Source organism: Prionailurus bengalensis, chromosome E2, assembly GCF_016509475.1.
Source record: "Prionailurus bengalensis isolate Pbe53 chromosome E2, Fcat_Pben_1.1_paternal_pri, whole genome shotgun sequence".
Taxonomy (NCBI): Eukaryota; Metazoa; Chordata; class Mammalia; order Carnivora; family Felidae; genus Prionailurus; species Prionailurus bengalensis.
In genome coordinates, this window is record NC_057352.1 from 51,878,470 (window position 1) to 51,899,401 (window position 20,932).

A 20,932-nucleotide genomic window follows, 5' to 3' on the forward strand; every position below is an offset into this window, starting at 1 on the left:
TCTGGTCTACATCACAGGCATTTGATCGTGTGACCGTGTGGCTCTCATTTAGATTCAGAAAGTAGCTCAGACTATTGAGCTGGGTCTCTGATCGGCGTCGTATTCACGCACAGAGTAACTCCTTGGTTGCTGTTAAGTTCCTGACCGCTTCACCCCTTTCGATGCAAACAGTAAAATCCTAGTTGATTGCTATTAACCAGAGGGAAGAAAACACTTCCCAACAGTATGTAAGCAGAACAAAACAAAAGCAGTACATTCTTGCCTTACAAATACTGATTTTCTGTTGCAGCCTTACTTGGGGTTATTGCAGTGTCTCTCTTGATACTTGACTCCGCCACCACAAGTTCGGGAACACTCGGACCACTTCGACCAGGCGGACCACTGGCCGTGGACGGGCCGGGGCCCGTGATCCCCAAACTTTACGCACTGGCCTTGCCGACACCACTGTGAAAAGAACGTGTGACATGTTTCTTGTCAGAGTCCGCCTGGGAAAGGGCAAGGAGGTGTAGACACCTGTTCGTGAACAGGAAAAACAAGTATGGGGGCCAAAGGGAGAACGCAGGACACCTCGAGAGCGTTTCTTTGCCGGCCACGCTTCACGAACACCCGGTCACTCTGCATTTATTGCATGCGTTTTGAAAGGCTGACATCTAGCGAAGACGGGTCTGTCACCAGCCGGCTGAGTAGTACATGCTTTGTGAGCTGTCGAGGTGACGTGTTCAGATAAGATTCCACCCAAGGGCCAAGGGAGAGCTCGCAGGCACAGTGACAAGGGTGCCTCCCCCCCGACCTTTAGACACAAGGCTGCTTAAAGAACAATGTGGATCATTCACTCAAGGAGAACCAGTTTTTTAGGTCCTAACACAGAATTTATCATTCTGATTACTCATCATAAAAACAGACATTTTTGTTTATCCCCAGCCATCCCTACAGAGCACGTCTTATGAAACAGACTAGCTCTCCGTCCACACACATTGTGCTTTTAGGTAACACCCTTTGACCTTACAGCTGTGTGAAAGGCTCCTACTCCAGACCCTGAACTGATGACTTTGAACTCTCTGAGTGTCTTTTATGAATTAGCTCTGGGTCTTTCATTTGCCAACGCTCTGGTCAAGCCAGGGCGAGAGAGCTGTTTTCTGTGCTAACCTTTCCTTCTATTTTCCTTTGTGATACATTCCAGGCTTTGCCGGTCATCTCTGTCCTTGGGGACTGCTTGAGCCTCTCATAGTGGTTTTATGCCTGTGGTGCTTTTATTATGAGCAAGTTCTGCATGACTTGGTGTAACTGCACACTTTCCTGAAAGCCTCTGCAACGAGATCCAGCGGGTTGAGGTTTGGACCGTGCCAGCTTCTGCCAAAGAGTGAGGGTTGAGTCGCAGAATTATGGGAGAGCTGTTTGACTTTCCAAGTCCTCGCTTTTCCCCTGGGATACATGTGGCTTCTCGGCTGTTTATTGAGTTGCTAGTGCACTGTGCCTGGGTGAAGATACTGCTTCCTTCCTTCGATTCTTGCCGGGTGCGGATTAATTCTTGTGTTTTTAATTTGTCTTTGCCCCGGATCAATTTCACAGTCTGCATGAAATCACAGAACACTGTTGAGAACTTTCAGGGGGAAAGCAGTTGGTTAGTAGAGGATTTTGTCTACTGTAAGCAGGAATCAGAATCTACCCTCCCAGGAATCCCGCGGGGCCGGGACTCTCCCCGGCTGAGCCCAGTGGCTGAGACAAAAAAAAACAACAGCCAACAAGAGAAACAGTTCCAGTTTACGAAGTTGCTTCTAGGTGCCGGAAATGGTATAGGAACGGGGAGAGAAGGACTTCCCGTGCAGGGTCTAACATAATCCTCCCAAGGTGCTACGGAGTTAATAACTATTTCTGGATGAGAGAAATGTAGCAAGGAAATACTAAGGCAGCACCACGGAGACGGAGACTCCACTTAAACTCAGTAACCAAAGCTCCTCAACAGGATACGGATCCTTCGCGCCTCAGAGGCAAACGGTCCACCGATGTATCTTAACCCTGGTTTCTTTTTTTAAGAAATGTGTTTTAAGATCCATTCCAAACCTTCAATTAGTTTAACTTTACTTCACTATTTTTCTGAGTATTGTCTTAGGTTGCTAACGGATTGTTTCCTTCGGCTTGTTCATTCGGTATAGAAATCAGGAATAAATATATGAATGCAACGCACACCGACACACCCTCTTTGGATCTAACTGCAGAGGCTTTTAGGAAAGTGTGCAGTTATGCTAAGTCATGCAGAGGTTGCTCATAATATACACACATATATATATGGACACACACATGCATAATCCACATATACGTATAAAATTCTACACACGTAATTTAGCTATCCATCTATATACATATACTGATATACACTTCTTCTAATTTCAAATTGAACGGCCAGATCTGGGCAGACACCTTTCCTGACAGATCCCAAGCACGAGCCTTTCTTTCCTTCTCCACATGAGTAGATAAAAGTATGTGGCTTTTCATATCCTCACACGTTTACAGAAGATTCATGGTACAAAAGTCACCGAATGACCAGGGACGAGATAGGGAGGGAGAAGGATTGGGTCACGTTCCAGTTATAAAGGAACACGTGAACACGACATGGAATAGTTGCTAATCCGTAGGACACTCGAGATAAAGCGTAAGACATGCTTATGCTTATAAGAGCCCTGGCCTCATGGAGTTCACAGTCTCGCGAAGAGTCAGTTTCATCCCCCAGTGGAGGAAGAGTACCACGTACGTGGATGCAATGGTAACCATACCGGTGTGATGATGGATGGAGCTCATCTAAATGCTTTCTGTGCTGGGGACCCTCAGAGTCGAGGGCATTCCCCCACTATTGAGAACTGCAGTCTGGTCTTCTAAAATAATGATGGGGGTGGGGAGTGGCACTAGGACATCTGTTTTCGAACTTCTGGCTTGAACTGTCTCAGGTTACAGTAACTAAAATCTAACCCTGGAACTAGATCCCTGGTGTATTTATGAAATAAAAACCTTAGGAGCGCTTGGGTGGCTCAGTCGGTTGAGCGTCCGACTTCAGCTCAGGTCACGATCTTACAGTATGTGAGTTCAAGCCCCGGGTCGGGCTCTGGGCTAACAGCTCAGAGCTTGCAGCCTGCTTCGGATCCTGGCGCTCTCTCTCTCTCTCTCTCTCTCTCTCTCTCTGCCTCTCCCCCGCTCATGCTCTCTCTCACTCTCAAAATAAACATTAAAAAAAATTTTTTTAATGTGAAACCCATGCCATTTGACACTTACTTTCCTCATTTCTTATATCCATTTTTTTTCTTGCACATCCCTCTTATGTTTAATGCTGTTGCCTTCATAATCAGAATATACCCACTAATCCTTGAGGTGCAAGTCCTAAATTTTGATGCTTTAAAAAATAAGAATGACTTCAGCACTACTTACATGTTCAATTAATGAATTCACTGCTTTGCCTTACCACACCTAAAACAACTCCATGCATATTTTCAGTGAGAACCCTGATTGGAATTTTCTAAGATGGGTATCTTGGGTGAAAAGTGGCATGTAATGCCGCCATGTTTTAAAGATTCATTTCCTTTAAACTCAAAGAGTTAAAAAAAATGCAAATCTTCTAAAAGATGCTGAGTGACTTAATATCAGAAAGCATTCTCTGAACATTCATTAATTTTCAGGTCCTGTATCTCTACCTTCATGGTCAATCTCTCACTGAATGTCTCTCCCATCCAACTGAGGAACTTCCATTCAAATCCCAGCATCCGTCGTGGTGTACCCACTCACTGTACTTCTTTCTAAGTGCACACCTAATTCTGAGCATCGACAGTAAGTAGGTGCTTAAAGAAGGTATGTTTCAAAAGACGGTCAGAGTTATTGGCTTCTGCACAGGTAGCTCCCCCCACTAGACTGAGTTCTTGAAGACATAAAACTGAATTGTGTTTATCTTTGTAACCCCAGAGCCTCCTGTCTCTGATATCTAGTAGTCAATAAATTATTGCACGAATGAGTTCACTTTAAATGACCGAGTCTTCTATACAGGCTCGTGCTGCCTTGACAGACCCCAAAACAGAGATCAAAGAACCTGGAATATCTCCATGCTCCCCTCTTTCATAGCTTCTTGGTTGCAATCTTTCAAAGGAATGCCCCAAATCTGGACCATTTCCTGCTACGTCAAGTGCACCTGTCCTCCAGACATTAGCGGGGAAGGAGGAAAAAAGCCAGGAACTAATATATGAATGTTCTTCATTCAAAACACAGCAATCTCCCATAATCTCCCATATTGGAGACGATTCTTTAGATTGACGGTATTTGCTGGCTCAAGGATTTCTGGTACACCCTAGACGGAGATGCAGCTTATCCTTTGCTAGGAATCCCTCTAAGTGATGGGACTCCAGTGAGCATGTCAGAAGCCCAACGATAGCTCCTGGGAGGTGAGCAGTAGGGGCCTTGTATCAGGGTAGAGTCCTTCCTTTGCTACTAAACAGGACATCTGCTCCTTGAAGCTCTTCTATACTGAATCAAGTTTAACACAAACAGTATACAATAAAATCCACCAGCTCGCTGAAATAGAAATATTTCATCTAAAAATGGAAACCAAAGGCAAAAAGAAAAAAAAAATCACCCTAAACACTTGAGCCAACTGGGTTATATTAGCACTGAGTTTTTATAATAACTGCTTAAGTAATGCTGATTAATTTAAAGAGTAGTCAGAAAATGTGTGCAGCAGCCAAGGTATTCCATTCTGAAGTTACAGTACAGATAATTTGTACAATGGTTTGTTTCTACATGTTATCATGTTTCCAGAACTAGAGACTAACAAGTATGCAGTTTACCATACTCAAGCCACAAACGGTCCCTTCTGCCGCGGGCATGAACTTGGTCTCACACCTGTGACCCACTCGGTGGCACCAAAGGGACTTGCAAATGTCCTGAAAGAAAAGAAGAAGCTGGTAAGGGTGTCAATACAATAAAAATGCAAATATCCAAAGTCTTTTGTATACGATATCATATTTTGAGGCAGCTGGAATGGGACATTGTCCAGGAAGCGGAGGCAAGTGACGTCGGGAGCGGCCAGGTAACCGGTAAATACGCTGTAGCAAACGTACAAGCAGGAAGTTTCCGCACTGCCGGTGTGGGGGTTTGGTAATGACGGGGAGGTAACGACAGTTCATTTAGGGACCATTTGGCTTGAAACCAAGAGACCTGGTTTGTAATGACAACTACCACCACCATGAGTGACACAAAAGAAGCCCAAACTGGAATCAAGCACATCGGATTCAGATCCTCGCCCCCGAATTTGACGTTCCCGGCCCTAGGGACATGTTACGGAAGGGTCTGAAGTGTGGTTTTCTCAACTGTGGAGATGGTGATCGAAGCACCTCTTTCCTCTGGAGGGTTGTTCTCAAGGGTAAATGATGTAAATGATCATCACCGGCGTCCTTATCTTTATAGTAATTTTCAAGCATTTCAGCAATTTTCACATGAGAGCATCGAATAGCTTAACTCTCATGCTAGACTGTGGCAGGCAGAACACCATCCCCCCAAAATGACCACATCCCCACCACTGGTGCTTGTGACTTTGTGCATTTACGTAGCAAAGGAGAATTAAAGGTGCAGATGCAATCAGGGTTGCAGTTGACCTTGAGGCGGGGAGACTATCTTCGATTTTCCAGATGGGCCCAAGACAACCACAGGGACCCTTGAAGAGGGCAGGGGAAGATAGAAGAGAGTCAGAGGGAGGACAGCGTGAGAAGGGCCTAGGTGGATGTTGCTGCTTGGAAGGCAGAGGATGGGGCCGCTGCGCCAAGGAACGAAGGAGGCCTGTAGAAGCTGGAGAAGGCAAGAAAATGGCTTCTCTTCTAGAGCTTGCAGGAGGGCCACAAGCCTGCCGACACTTGATTTCAGCCCAGCGGCACTTACTTCATGTGTCCACCTCCAGAAACGTAAGAAAATAAACGTGTGTTGCTTTAAGTCATTAAGTTCATGGAAAGTTATTAGAGCGGTCATAGGAAACGAATACTAACACCATTTAGTGGTGCTCACTAAACGAATTCCGCACATAAGCTAATTTAGATGAGGGAACTGAACGAGCTATTGACATTTCAAAGCCGCCAAGTCACACAGCTGGTAAGTGGCAAAGGCCAGACTCCAACTGGCCTGATTCCAGCCAGCGTCCTTGACCACTACTCTGGGCTTGGATTTGCCATTAATGGAGGTTGGAAAGCTCTCAGCTTCTCTGGGCCTCAGTTACCTACCTATGAAATAAGGCAACGGAACCAGATTCCTTCCAGCTCAAACAGCTAAAGTTGCTCTTCAGAATTATGTCATTAATAGAATGTCAAAATCATGAAATGTCAAAATGATTCCATTTCGTTTGCCACATTCTATTTACTGGGATAGAAGTGTGAATGCATACAATTTGGGGGAAAACATGAACCACCAGGGAGGAAACAAAATGATTTTTGCGGTCACTCGGTGTAACCCTGAAGAGTCAATTAACCGGGCACCCAATTCCCCAAGCATTCTAGCTCGTATCGATTTCATGGTTGGAAAATATGGCAAGGACACGCTTAGGCGTTATTTCACACACAAAAAGTTTTCCACAGAACAAGGAAAGAAAATGGAGGGAAACCAGAGATCTGTGCAGGGAGCCTGATCTTGTGGACCAAAAAAATCCTTCCCCCCCCGCAAAAGAGAAGGGAAGGGTGTTCGGGACTCCGCTCGGGAACACCACCAGCAGGAGCCCCACGCAAGTGCCACACATACCACTTTCAAATCTCAAAACAGCTCATAAGACACGATATGTCAATGTTTCCCACAGAAGGGGACCTGGCCACTGACATTAGTAGAAAGCATAAGGCAGTCTGCCAACGAGTGAATCAACTTCATCATCTCCGCGAGCCCTTACATGTGTCACCCCGGCCTGAGGGAACAACTTAATGTGGAAAAAGAGTCCATATCAAAATGGAGAAATAGGAGGTCACCATTGAAACAAAGCCACAGTCCGAGAGGCTTTCAGAATTAAACTGTTTTTGCCCTTACAGCCAGCAGGAAGCCATGACCCACACCCCTAGCCTATGTGGCCACCGCCAAAACGACCTTGGGACAGACCGAAGCAAAGGCGACCCAGATTCCACAGCCCGATGCCAAGCCACAGGGCTAAGAAAAAGGGGCAGCTGGAGAAGACCAGGAAAATAAGGCAAAACACAAAAACACAGGATTCCAGAGTGAAATCAGACGGGCTGCATGAACATGTTATTTCTTTTGTGGTGAAGTACATAAGTCAAACGTAATTATAGCCAACTACATGCTTTGACGACCTTGAGAACCCTCTGAGAAAGCTCCCCTTCAAAGTCAACAGAAATGGGAGTTTGCACTTTTTTGCTTCTCTTCCTTCTTTATTTTCCCCAGCATATTCAACTAACTTTTCCTTATCTGTAATTCCCCAGACTTAAGTCATAATTTAAGGGAGAAAGAATTAACCACAGAGACTCCAAGATCTCATGCTGCCTGGATGTGATTTTTAAGGAGACTCTCAATACTATACTCTGTCCTGTCATCGTTGACCGCGTTGTCCCGTTGTATTCTAAAGATTCCGAAAGATGCCCCTTCAAGCGAAACCTGAGGTGCTAAAAATGTTAGTGGTCTTTGCGAATCAAATTTCATAACGCCCTTAACACATCTGAAACAGAATTCCCCATCTTTCCCCCCAAACCTGAGTCATGTTCAGCCTCTTCCAGCTCATGACATGACCCCTCCAGACTTCTGATTGCTCAAGCCAAAAGCCCTAGAGTCCTCCTTGACTCCTCTTTTTCTCCCAGGTAAGTCAGCCACTCCTGCTTTCTTGAGGAGGGATGAGAAGGGGAGAGAGGCATAATCCTCCACTTTATGGAAATGGGAGTGCTAAAGAAATGTTAGCTTTGATTGCCCTTCTAATTTCAGTAAATGACTCCTGGGTATCTGCCAACATGGTGGGCACATGCTAGGCCCTACAGATACCGTCCATCCACTGAGGCAAGAGACATACCTCATCAGCTATAACATAGTATCACAAGTTTATGATGGTGACATAAAGGGTACAGATGGAGGCCGGGGGAAAGGAATGTTTCAGTCTCCTTGGGGAAAATAGGAGGTAATGCTTGTGCTGGAATCTTTGACAGCAGAAGATGATTAGGTATTTGCCACATGGGTGGCCGTGCAGTGTGCTAGGCGGGGAGGCATATACACAAAGACCTATAGACACGAAAGCAGAAACGGCTTGAAAAAAATACAAGGACATGAAGATAGCTGAACCCCAAGTCCGTGGGGGAAGTTAGTAAAATGCGAAACCTGAGGTAGGAAATTTATTAGATTACAAAGCAGGTACAATTTACTGATTACACTTAGATTTAGATCCTTAGGGAGTTTCTCTTTCTTTTCCATTCTTTCATCCCAATGTCGAGTTCTTTTTCTACACGAAAATTTTTAAAATAAAATTGGAAAATTTAAAAAATTTTCTACATTACATTAGAAGTCTAATGGATGTGTAACACTAAACATATTAGTTTTAGGTGTACAACATAATGATTCGATATTCGTACGTATTACAAAAGATCGCTAATAAGTCCATCTGTCCCCATATATTTTTACAATTTTATTTTCTTGTGATGAGGAAAATTTTCTTTTCTTTTCGTGTGATGAGCAGACAAGATCTGCTCTCGGGCCAACTTTCATATATGCGCTATAATATTCACTATACTCACCATGATGTACACGGAATCTCCAGGACTTACTCTCTAGAACTTTGTACCTTTTGACGACCTTTGAGCATTATGAGGTCCGATTCTTGAAACCAGAAATGCATGCCCATCCTACTATATTTGACATGTCTCTTCTTTCAGAGGAAATGTTCTCTGAGGTGATGAGCCTAAAAATATTCACTAGAATTCATACCTTCCCTATCATTTCTATTCTGCTTCAAACCCGCTCAGTACATCTGTAAATGAATATGAATGGACCTCGTGCTACGTGACAGTGACCGATGGCTGCTGAGATACAGGGTGCAGGTTGCTCATTTCTAACTTAGTAAAATAAGCCACATTGGAAGCACTGACCAGAGTCTCTTCCGGCGCCTGGAGCATTCTGGCAGGCACCTACTCCCTCGCTGTCAGTCAGCGGCTAATATGTGTTTAATAACCAGAGGCGTGTTCCCTCCAGTTGCTGTGGAGGTGACCCTCCCTTATGTCTGTCCAAATAATGTGGACCCACCAGCCCAATCTAACCAACTCATTTTCCTGAACACTTTGAAAGGGAACAGAGATCAAACTTGACGTGAAGACACCGACGGCTGGCAGAAGATGAGACAGGTAAGAAAGACAGCCAGCTCCAGGATCAGACAAGGAAGCCGAGAAAACCCTGATTAGCTGTACCAACAGATGCACCCACACAACCACCAGGGAAGAACTATCCCTATCCTCACCTTACAGATGTGGACAGAAAGGCTGAGGGAGGTTAAGCCATTTGACCCGGGTTCTAGGACACGGTCGAATAAGGTTTTAAACTTTCAGGTCCACCTAACTCCAAAAGCCAGAGGGGGTGTGGGTGTGTGTGTGTGTGTGTGTGTGAAACTGACGACTGCCTAAGTCAGCAGTTCTCAACCCTGAGCAAGCATCAGAATCACATAGAGCCCCTGTTCAGGCATAGGTTGCCAGGTCCTACCCCCACACTTTCTTATGCTTCAGGACTGGAATGACACCTGAGCATTTGCACTTCTAACAAGTTGCAGGGGATGCTGATAATTGCATGCGGTTCCAAAGACACTTGAGAAATTTTTTGAGTGTGCGTGCTTCTAACTCATGCAAAACTGCCTTTCCGGCAGGGCGGGGGGGTACATAAAGATTTTTTTAAAAGGCAGTGAGAAGAATAGGTCTGAAAGGGAAAGCAATGACAGGACCTTGAAGACACCGAAAACAAAATGCCATTACTTCTCCTGAGCTGCCAGATGTGGGTCTGAACTGTTCAGACCAGCAGGACAAACGGGAAATCTGCTTGTATTGGAAGCCCCACCCACTTAGGGGAGGCAGGAAAGATCTGTGATTCTCAGAGGTAATGCCACGGTTCAAGTTACAAGCAGGTATTTGCCCCCTAGGCTGTGGGGGGAAAACATTCAGCATTCTCGAACAGTCTTACCTCCTGCTCTTCCCAAGTTGCTCCCGTCAGCAAATCTCTACCCCCTGGGCATTCCCATCTCTGTGACTTCCTCATTTTTTAAAAAAAAATATTTTTAAATGTTTATTATTTTAAGAAAGAGAGAAACAGAGAGAGAGCAGGGGAGGGGCAGAGAAAGAGGGTGACAGAATTCCCAGCGGGTTCTGCACTGTCAGTGCAGAGCCCGACACAGGGCTCGAACCCACTAACCGTGAGATCACGACCTGAGTCAAAATCCAGAGTCAGACACTTAACTTACTGAGCCCCTCCGCCTTCCTCATTCAATTCAGACTTTTAGTTTGCAGTTTCCATTTCCCTTTGCCCCGGTCCCCGAGGAAGAGCATCCCACTGAGGTGCTGTCTCTCTGAAAACTATGGTATAGCTCCAGAAAAATATCTGTAAATGCAGAATGGCTATTTAAGCGCTGCACACTCTCTGACACAGAACAGGCACCCCACAAATGTTTGCTGAATGTAGGATCTTGAAGGAATGGTAGTCATTTTTAAAACTTCCTTTATGTTTGCCAAGAAAATCAAACTCGTTACCAATTGCGCATTCGCTGCATAGTAAGCGTTTAATAAACGTGTGATTAATGAATGGGGGTAAGCTCGAGAAACCTTTAAGAATGAAGTGAAAGGAGAGTCAGACAAACTTTGTCAACAGGATGAACATCTATCAACTCCTGCCAAACACGTCAACTTAACAGGCAATTAGAGACCGTTATAAATTTATCTATTTATTTTTTAATGTTTATTTATATTTGAAAGAGAAAGAGAGAGCGGGAGAGAGAGAGACAGTGCATAAACAGGGGAGGGCCAGAGAGAGACGGAGACAGAATCCAAAGCAGGTTCCAGGCTCTGAGCTGTCAGCACAGAGCCCGATGTGAGGCTCGAACTCAGAACAGTGAGATCATGACCTGAGCCAACGTCATGACCTCAGACGTTCAATTGACTGAGCCACCTAGGTGCCCCTGCAGTCGTAAATTTATTAATGTGCACAGGATACATCGGCATTTGCCAAAGTAAGCCCCATGGACCATGGAGGATACACCAAAAATATTGTGGACGGTGGGTGGATAAACTTTTCTAACAATTATGCATTTAGAGAGCATTAGAAAAATAAGTAATCTCCTATCAAACCTGTGATTCAGTGGTTACTTTTTGACGACTGGACTTAGAGATTTGGGGGTGAGATGATTTATTAGAAAAGCAACACATGCGTAATAATACAGAGATACACCACCACGAATAAAGGTGATTATTAATCACTGAATGTCGCTGTCAATGACTGAAGCTGAGGAAACACTGATATTAACTCGGGAGAAGGAAGCGTAACATTAGTGTGAATGCTGTGCCTTGTTTAAAAGTTTTGAGGGTTGGGGCACATGGAATACACATTCCCTGAGCTCCATGTTAAAAAAAAAAAAAAAGATAAGTCTCATTTCAAAAGGTCTTTGTGAAGACTGAGGAAAAATAAAAGAAGTCTCAAAGTAGAATGCCATATGTGGAGCAGAGGCTCCGGAGGCAATTGCTGGAAGGGATGGTGGCCAGAGAAGAGGGAGAAGAAAAGAGGAGGGATGGAAAGGGCGGGGGATAGAAAGAGAGCACAGAAAAGGAGCTATAAATCTTTGTCATTTCCCTATTTCCAGATACCTAGGATTTCCATGCTTCTGTTTGTTCTTTCTTCTTTTTAAGAATTTTTTTTAAGTTTATTTATTCGTTTTGAGAGAGAGCAAGTATGGGGAAATAGATTCTACTTACATAAATAAGTTAGAAAAAAGCTTAGGGCAGAAAGCCACCACCACAGGGCAAAAATGCCCGAGATTACCTAGCGAGATACTGTAATGGGATCACGAGTAACTTGTCACATCACCTGCAGGAAATTACTTTCCATCTGGTGCCAATGTACCTTGATCACAAACTCACTGGTCTCCCAGACCCTTTGCTTCTTACACAAGCTAATGATTACCGTCTGATTGTTTTCTCAACATTTCACGTGTGTAAGATCTTGTTTTCTTCACATTCATGATGAAGGTAATATCTCGTGAGCTCAATAACTATGGACATGAAACCCCTGCTTGGGGCTCTTGTCTCCTCCCAGACATTAGCCTCTCTCGTATTCAATTCTGCACCTGCTCTCTTGCTGGACAAGAAAGAACTTGTCATAGTCTGTGACAAGTAAGTGTGAGCATGGGAGGGGCAGAGAGAGAGGGAGAGAGAGAATCAGAAGCAGGCTCCGTGAGCTGTCAGCATGGAGCCCTATGTGGGGCTCGATGGCACGAATCATGAGATCATGACCTGAGCTGAAATCAAGAGGCTGCAGTTTAACCGACTGAGCCACTCAGGTGCCCCTCCATGCTTCTCTTTGGATACTAGGGGAAAAACCTTAAAACTGATTCTACTTTGTATTGATGTTGAGATTGTCAGTGCTAGAGTTCCTGAGCAAGTGTTCCAATGTGTCTCCCATTTCTACATCCTGGACTTTGGGTTTTCCCATCTATGTTTCTCGTCATGTGGAAGGGAAGACCTAACACAGGAAAAAGTTGGCTGTTAACAGTTTTTACATTCCATAGAAGCATATGTATCTATTTTGAGGTGGTGATGATTTTAAATGTATCACATTTAAGGGAAATGAACACAGCAATAAGAAACAGAACGATAAGAGGTAGGTAAACACTATTGTACCCAGATTTACTACTTGTGATAAAACCCTCATCTGCACAGGAGTAATTTTCTTCCCAGGATGCAGTCAGAAGGTATTTAAACCAGGCATGGTCTACAGGGGATAAGCCTGGACAATTCATCGACAGTAAAACTGCCACTTAATTATCATGCCAAGAAGCTGACATTTTAGAGATAACCCAGACTCTAACCCTTGGCCTCGCAAACCAAATGTTTATACTTCTGGTAGGGGCACAGACACATTGCAGAATCTTAACGTGAGGTTGAAATCACAAGCAAACATACCTTCACAAAACCAAGGCTACATAACTTGGCTTTTGCTCCAAATTGCCACTTGCACTGTGTGTCGGCATCATAAATCTGTCCTGGTAGTTTGTCTGGATATTTATACTGTCCTGTTTGCTTGGGCTCGTCCACCAGGCACCCAGCCTGAGGTGTGCTGCAGGAAAAAAAAAAAATCCTTGTTAACTCCTGTGTTTACCTGTGATCTTTCCACAAAAAACAGTACACCTCTCAATGCATTCATGCAAAGAAACATAGAACATGGCTAAACATATAGGTCATACTTAAAGTTAAAATGTTTATTTTTTCCAGGGTTTGAGTCCTGTCCTGTCTAAGATGGAATTTACACAGCTATGGAAGGTTTCACCTGGTAAAGGAATTATAGCTGTCCAAGTGATTTGATTTGGCCTGCTAGATGGCAAAGATGCATATATTTGAAAACTCTCCCCAACAATCTCATTCAACAACATTCAACAAGTTTTTATTGGGTGCCTACTGTGTGGTGAACATTAGGTTAAATGCTAAAGGTACAGAATAAACTAGACAGAGACAGTATCTATTTTTACGGAGTTGAACGTCACGCTGTGTTGTTTTATATATATATATACATATATATATATATATGTATATATATATATAAATAATGGGGCCGTGGTCAAGATGTACTTTACCTCAAATAATCTTTACAAGGTTTTTGTAAGCATCGAGAGAAAGAATTGGGGCACTAAGCAGAACAATTCCCCCAAGTGTGCTCAACTGGGATGTGTTAAAAAAAAAAAAGCAATCTTGATGGCATGGATATTGTTAAAAAAAATACCTTCCCGCCACTCAACTTGAGTGGTTAAACTATGATATCAGTTAAACTGTGATGTCAAACAGCATGGTGGTTCAGTATGACTTTGGAGACACACAGATGGGAATCCAAGTCAACCATGAGACCGAAGAGCAACTGTGACATATGCCATTACTGACGACAATGTGCTTAACCCGGCAGAGTAAGCATTTCGAGTCAGCTGTTATCATCATCATCACCAACATTTAACAATATCATATGAATGACAGAAATTCAATCTGTATTAAGTCGGCCTTGATTAATATTCATTGATTCCACTCTCCCATGAGAGAAAAGATAATTTGAAGCCCCAAATTATAAACTTAAAACTAATAAGAAAATCTTCCACTTGATAAAACTTATCATTGGCAAAAGCCTTGTCAAATTTTTCCCGTTCTTTAGGACGTCGTTTGGCTAGACATCTTTACATTTAATCAGCTTTGCCTGTTGTGTATCACAAATTCCATAAACACTTGCAAATAGTGGGTAATAGTATAGGTTTAAAAAAAGAGTATCAGTATTATCAATTCCCAAAGAAACCTTGTTCGTTTCCCTAACATTTGGTCAAAGGGAAATGGGATTAGAACCTGAGTGTTCTTGTGAGTCAACATAGCATGATGAGATATGTAACAACAACTAGAAGGCTATCCTAATTACAAAGGTCAAATATATATATATATATATATATATATATATATATATATATATATATAAAATAATATATATATTATTGCTGAACAAAATTAAAGGAAACTTCAAAGAGTTCTACCTTTGGGTCATGTAATATGAATCACATAGTGATACCTTCCTAACTCCCATTTTACTAATGCCATGTAGGAGTTTTGAATTATCAAAGAGATTTTATATGACTATCGCCTCCTTTGGATGGCTTTTGGACATACAGCTAGCTCATGGCCATTTCAAGCAAAATAGCTAAGCAAGCCAATATTCCACTCATTGTAAAACATGCACACCGCTTTAACATGTGTAATACTATTATGATCAAACTGATCACATTAAAATAATCAGTCACAGTAAAATGTGTATCTAGCAACCTCTGGAGGTCATAAAGGGGAGATAGTTATAAGCATAGATCTTGGAATCAGAGCAGACCTCGGTGTGGGTTTTACGTCCACACCAGCTATAGGATTAACACAATTAGCCTCTCTAGGACTCCATTTCCTTAACTGGAGAATGAGGATCCTAACAGGATTGCTATGAGGACTGAATAAGGCAACATGTGCAGAGCACTTAGCACAGAATTAGACCTTCAATGTATTTTTTCAACAGCAATAATGATGACCATATCACCACCACCACGACCACCATCATCATCATCCCCAGAGTATTTATTTTAAACATCTGTTAAGAGCTGTTTTCTGTCACCACTCCAACCTGGGGAAGACCCCTGGCTTTACTTGGTCTTACCTAAGGAATTTCTTGAGATACTGCCGGCTGCACGAAGACCAGGAAAACACCCCATTGTTTCCTGTCAGTGTGGGAGACATGATATTGCCTTCAGCCTTCCTACAGGGATTGCCTTCCCCATCGTGAATCATGCCGAAGCTGAAACAAATGGAGGAAACAAAAACAACAAGCTTTCTGTGACCCATTTTCCAAATTATAATCAAAAGAAGACGCATTGACATCCAATGAACCCAAGTGAGAGAAAGAATTATCTTTCTTCTGCAAGAAAAATTCAAAATGAGTTACTATGTATCATTGACCTTTGAACAACAGAGGGGTTAAGGGCACTGACCCTCCCCACCTCAACTGAAAATTCCAGTGTAACTTCCACCTGCCCCCAAACTTACCTACTAAGAGCGTACCGCTGACTGGAAGCCTTATCAATAACTTAAGGCCAATTAACGCATGTTTTGAATAGTAGAAGTATTATATACTGTAGTCTTACAATCAAGTAAGAGAAAAGAAAATGTTACTAAAAAAAGTCATAACGAAAATATATTTACAGTACTGTACTGTATTTATTGACAAGAGTCCACATCTAAGTAGACCTGTACGGGTTCAAACCAATGTTAACTGCAGTGCTGTAAAGTTCATGTAGCAAAGTCTAAAGAATGCTAAGGGCTTTGTTCTATTGTGCCTTGGCCACAAAACCAAAGAACGGTATGTCTGCTTTCGTGTAAGGACGAGAAACTTTTGGTCAAGATGTCGAAGCTAAACTAAAATGATGGGAGAATCCAATTCTTTTATTTCCAACACCAAATTGTTTTCTTGCCACCAATTGTAAAACTGTGGTAAGGAAGTTCAGGGTCAGGAGGAGATAGGAGCAGAAACAAATTCAGACCTATGTTTGACATTCCTATTTATTTCCTGCTCTGTACAAAGGGGCCTTGCGCCTACCAGGCATTTTTGCACCTCTGTTCACAGTCAAATGGGTTCATTCATATCTTACGAAGAACGTGGTTGCATACATACATAACAGGTTGGGAAGCCATTCGGTAATGGTACAGGTCAGGATTCAAATTTTCAAGATAATATGCTCATAGGAGACACTAGCACCACAATATTTGAATATAAAGTATAGCCGTGAAGTAGGTAATTTTTGCTTTAATTAAAAAAGATTTGGGGGGGGGCACCTGGGTGGCTCAGTCGGTTGAGCATCAGCTTCGGCTCAGGTCCTGATCTCACAGTCCGTAAGTTCGAGCCCCGCATCGGGCTCTGTGCTGACAGTTCGGAGCCTGGAGCCTGCTTCAGATTCTGTATCTCCCTCTCTCTGACCCTCCCTCGTTCATGCTCTGTGTCTCAAAAATAAATAAACACTTAAAAAAATTTTTTTTAATATTTATTATTTTGAGAGAGAGACCGAGCACAAGTGGAGAAGGGGAAGAGAGAGAAGGAGAACCAGAATTCCAAGCAGGCTCTAGGCTCTGGGCTATCAGTACAGAGCCTGACACGGGGCTGTAACTCACAGACCGAGAGATCATGACCTGAGCCAAAATCAGACGCTTAACCAACTGAGCTACCTAGGTGCCCCTGCTTTTATTTTTAAGTCAGAAATTAATCAATGCTCTGAAAATGAGCATTCAATATAAATGGTGAATATGAGACACACACGCAAACACTCCTAAACTCAAACTCCAAAGAACATGCCCTTTGAAATAGTCATCTTGTAAAGCAGTGTGCTTATTCCAATGTGGATGCTACTGTTCAAGCAACGTTTGAAAATTCTCTGTAGAACTGCACTGGCACCAGATTACATGCCTTGTAAATTCAGCTCACGACTCTTAGGTTTCTCATTGCTCATTTCGAACTCTAGTCTCACAAAAGAAAGATTTACTAACACCAACGAAAAGAATATTAAGTACATGCAGTGACACCGACTACAAGAATATCCGGTGTGTGCATCACAAGTCTTTGAACAATTAACATGCTGTTACAGTCTGGAAATGTACGTATCTCCATGATTATTTCCTTGGCGTAATGAACTAAAGGTATCTTCACTGCAGCAAAACATGGAAGAAATTCCTAAAAGACCAGAGGAGCCGTTAGAGGACTAGTCCATTTATGCACACAATGTAATTCTGTGCAGCCACGAAATGTTGTTTAAAAGAGCCACGTCAACAATGACTGGCCTTTATTGAGTTCTCCTTATGGGCCAGTACAATTCTTTTTGTATTCTTGTATTTTTTTAATGTTTGTTTATTTTTGAGAGAGGGAGAGACAGAGAGCTCAAGCAGGGGAGGGACAAAGAGAAAGACACAAAATCTGAAGCAGGCTCCAGGCTCTGAGCTGTCAGCACAGAGCCTGATGTGGGGCTCAAAGCCACGAACCGCAAGATCATGACCTGAGCTGAAATCACACCTTTAACTGACTGATCCACCCGGGCGCCCGTGGTCCAGTACTAGCCTAAGCTGTACCCTAGATTTATCCTACCTATTCTACCATTCTAGCGGAATGCCAATGAATTGCCCAGCCAGTCCTCATAGAAAGTGGTGAATCAAGGGGTCACTTACTTGTGCCCTGACTCATGAGCAATGGTGAAGGCCAGGCCGAGCCCTGTGTCCTCATTGATGGTACAACTTCGGTACTTACTGCACATTCCACTGATGGGGGCAAACCCTAAAGAGAGAACATTTTCAAATGTTAGTCCAAAGGGACCTTATACAGACACCCGATCATGTCTTATGGCTTCAAAGTGTTCTACACAGTTTTAGTTTGATTAATGTAATTAATTTTAGCTTAAGTGATAAATGTACTTAAATTTTTTTGCAGGAAACTAACTAGAGGCATATGGCTCTCTGTCCTGCCCAGATAGATAAATTCAGTATTCAGCATTTTCCTTCCTTTTAAAAGATATTGTCATCAATGGATCCTCCTCATAACCCTGTGAGGTATGAATATTATCATTTCTGTTTCATATATAGAATAGTAAGCTACTGAACATTTACATGCCTTATCTAAGTTTGTTATTTGGGTCAGAGCAACCACTAAAATCATAGCTAACCCAATACAAAACACCCACTTAACAGTGGCATTAGCATCAAAGCTCAAGGTATATTTTCTAGGACAACATACGTCCTGGTCTTTTTCTGAAGCAGGTAGCACAAAAAGGCCTGAAACAATGTCAACGGATTAAGTGCATTATTCTCCTGTTCTCTATAATGTGAAAAATGCTTCTGTTTTCAGAAACGACTTCTGCCAACAACAGCTAAAAAATCATTCCAGCCAGTGCTTGATTCTATCTGGAACCACACTGTGGTATTAAATGTCTTTCTTCCCAGTTCTGGGTCCTCATAAGCAGTAGAACAGGCTCATGGCTATGTACCCAGTATAGGCTATGTACCCAGTTAGTGTTACGTGCACACTTGTGGGTGAACTGCACCCACCTTGCTGCTATGAGGTCCATGAGATGATGCGAGAAACCCAGCCTATCATCACCATCACCACCATCACAATGATCTAGATGATCATCGATCCATTAAAAATAACTGGGGAGTTCCTACTGTATGCAATGGAATATACTAGAAAATACAGTATAGAATTAGAAGATATAGTCTTTACTCAGTGTCTAGTGCAAATATAGAAAAGATGTGTCCCTTTCTAAAGGATGTGTAACTTTCTAAAGGATGGACTGCTAACTAGGGGCAGAGCTATGTACCATGAAGAACAGTCAAATTCTCTTCAGCTACCCAGTTCTGCAGTCATGATGCTTAGAGAATAAACCACAACTAGGCTAGTTAACCCATTTATCTCAATGGTCATCAATAGAGGTAATAAAGAAAAATACAAAACAAATAAAGGAAATGAGCTCACCATTCTACCCTGACTTCGGTCGAATAGAACAACATTCACCAGATGGTACAGTAAACATAGTCCGCCATTTAAATATTAAGTCTCCTTATTAAGGGTCCTAAGGGCTACCCAGCCAGTAGAAAGTTTCCTTACTGTTTTTGCAGGTATGAGTGAAGCATCCATTCATACCATACCTAGAGTGTCACATGGTTCATTCTTCCAGGAACAAATGTCAAATCCCGTGAGGAGGATGGCATGGTCATGCCTCTTGCCATTCTTTCCAGTGAGGGCGGACTGCCATTGACAGAAACTATTCAGAGACTGGTCTGCATGATGGTTGATCAATAATCCTCCCTATGGGAAACCCACACAAATCAGAGCATGAATGTGTCTCAGAGGCGAGAACGTTGAATCATTCCATTTGTACAGGCAAACACAGAAACATCATGCTTCTGGGGAGAAAGGTCAGTAGAGGAAAATACTTGAGCCAAAGTTGGCGACAGAAGTTAAAAAAAAAAAACAACCCTAAAGCTATTTAGGTAAATTCTCACAACATTTCAAGCCACTACAGAGTTCTAGTAGTATACTTTATGACCAATTCTCTATCTACAAAAAAATCAAATAACCTGACATCAGTTAGGAATCTCTATGTTCATTTCATGCTAATATCACCTTTACACAACTGTTATAGCTTTTTGTAACAGATTATATATATTATATATATATATAGTTAGATTATTATATATATTTTATATGTTAGATTATAACTTATAATCTAATTATAAGTTAATGGTGATAAAGTTCAACGCTCTCTTCAATAGAGCATGAGGAAGGTAGTGACCACAGCTTATTCACGCCTACGTCACAATTTCCAGCAAAGGGCTTGGCACATCATAGATTAAAATCAATCCATCCATCAGTCAATAAAATGAAAGCTCACTGAACGGATGTAGAAACAAATAGTCATAAGATTCTGAGGGGGTAAGACAGGACCTAGCCTTAACATAATTATTTACCAAAATCTGTCCTTACAACTACTGACTTGGGTCAAGTGGAGGGTTTTTAGACTAGGTCTTTAATTATCTGTGAATTAGGATGCCTCTGGCTTCAATGTCCTTGGGCGAAGTATAAGTGGTAGGTTAAAGACACAAGTGTCTCTCAAGAACACACACCCTCCTTTCTACCTTTCTAAAACTCCAAGAGCAATATGACAGGTTGTTAACCTCTGCAGCTCTACACACCTGGACCATTAGATTAATTTTCGTCTTGTCTCCGACTCCTTGCTTTTGTACATTAATTACTGGGGTTACACATGAAGAGGAGAAGCCACAGGGGACTTAAAAAATGGTTTGAGTGGTAATCCCCATCTCAGAAAAATACAGTTTCAGCATCGAAACACTACAAAGCAGTGGGAGCCATGCAATTAACACGTTATTATATGGTCTGGTTTTATAATTTACCCCATACCTGTGTCCTGCACCTCAAGGTAATCAATTCAAGGGCAGCTAAATATTCCTTATTTATTCTCTGTGGTACCTGAGATGGTGCTGGGGAGACGGTAGGTTTACTGTAAGAATTTTCTGGTGACTTATTCTCAGTGTATTTTCTTTTTTTTTTTTTTTAATTTTTTTTTAACGTTTTATTTATTTTTGAGACAGAGAGAGACAGAGCATGAACGGGGGAGGGGCAGAGAGAGAGGGAGACACAG

The 20,932-nt window shown here is 42.5% G+C and overlaps 1 protein-coding gene across 1 annotated transcript in view; it reads right to left on the reverse strand.

Annotated features, from left to right (window-relative positions):
* The window catches only part of ADAMTS18 (ADAM metallopeptidase with thrombospondin type 1 motif 18), a 141,571-nt gene that overhangs the window by 53,734 nt on the left and 66,905 nt on the right, over nt 1–20,932 (reverse strand). Inside the window, exons 7-12 of the mRNA XM_043599387.1 lie at nt 19,419–19,578; nt 17,946–18,051; nt 15,397–15,534; nt 13,140–13,293; nt 4,821–4,916; nt 296–444 (exon numbers count right to left, since the gene is read on the reverse strand). Coding sequence (XP_043455322.1) covers nt 296–444; nt 4,821–4,916; nt 13,140–13,293; nt 15,397–15,534; nt 17,946–18,051; nt 19,419–19,578 — 803 coding nt within the window. The remainder of the gene's footprint in view (nt 1–295; nt 445–4,820; nt 4,917–13,139; nt 13,294–15,396; nt 15,535–17,945; nt 18,052–19,418; nt 19,579–20,932) is intronic.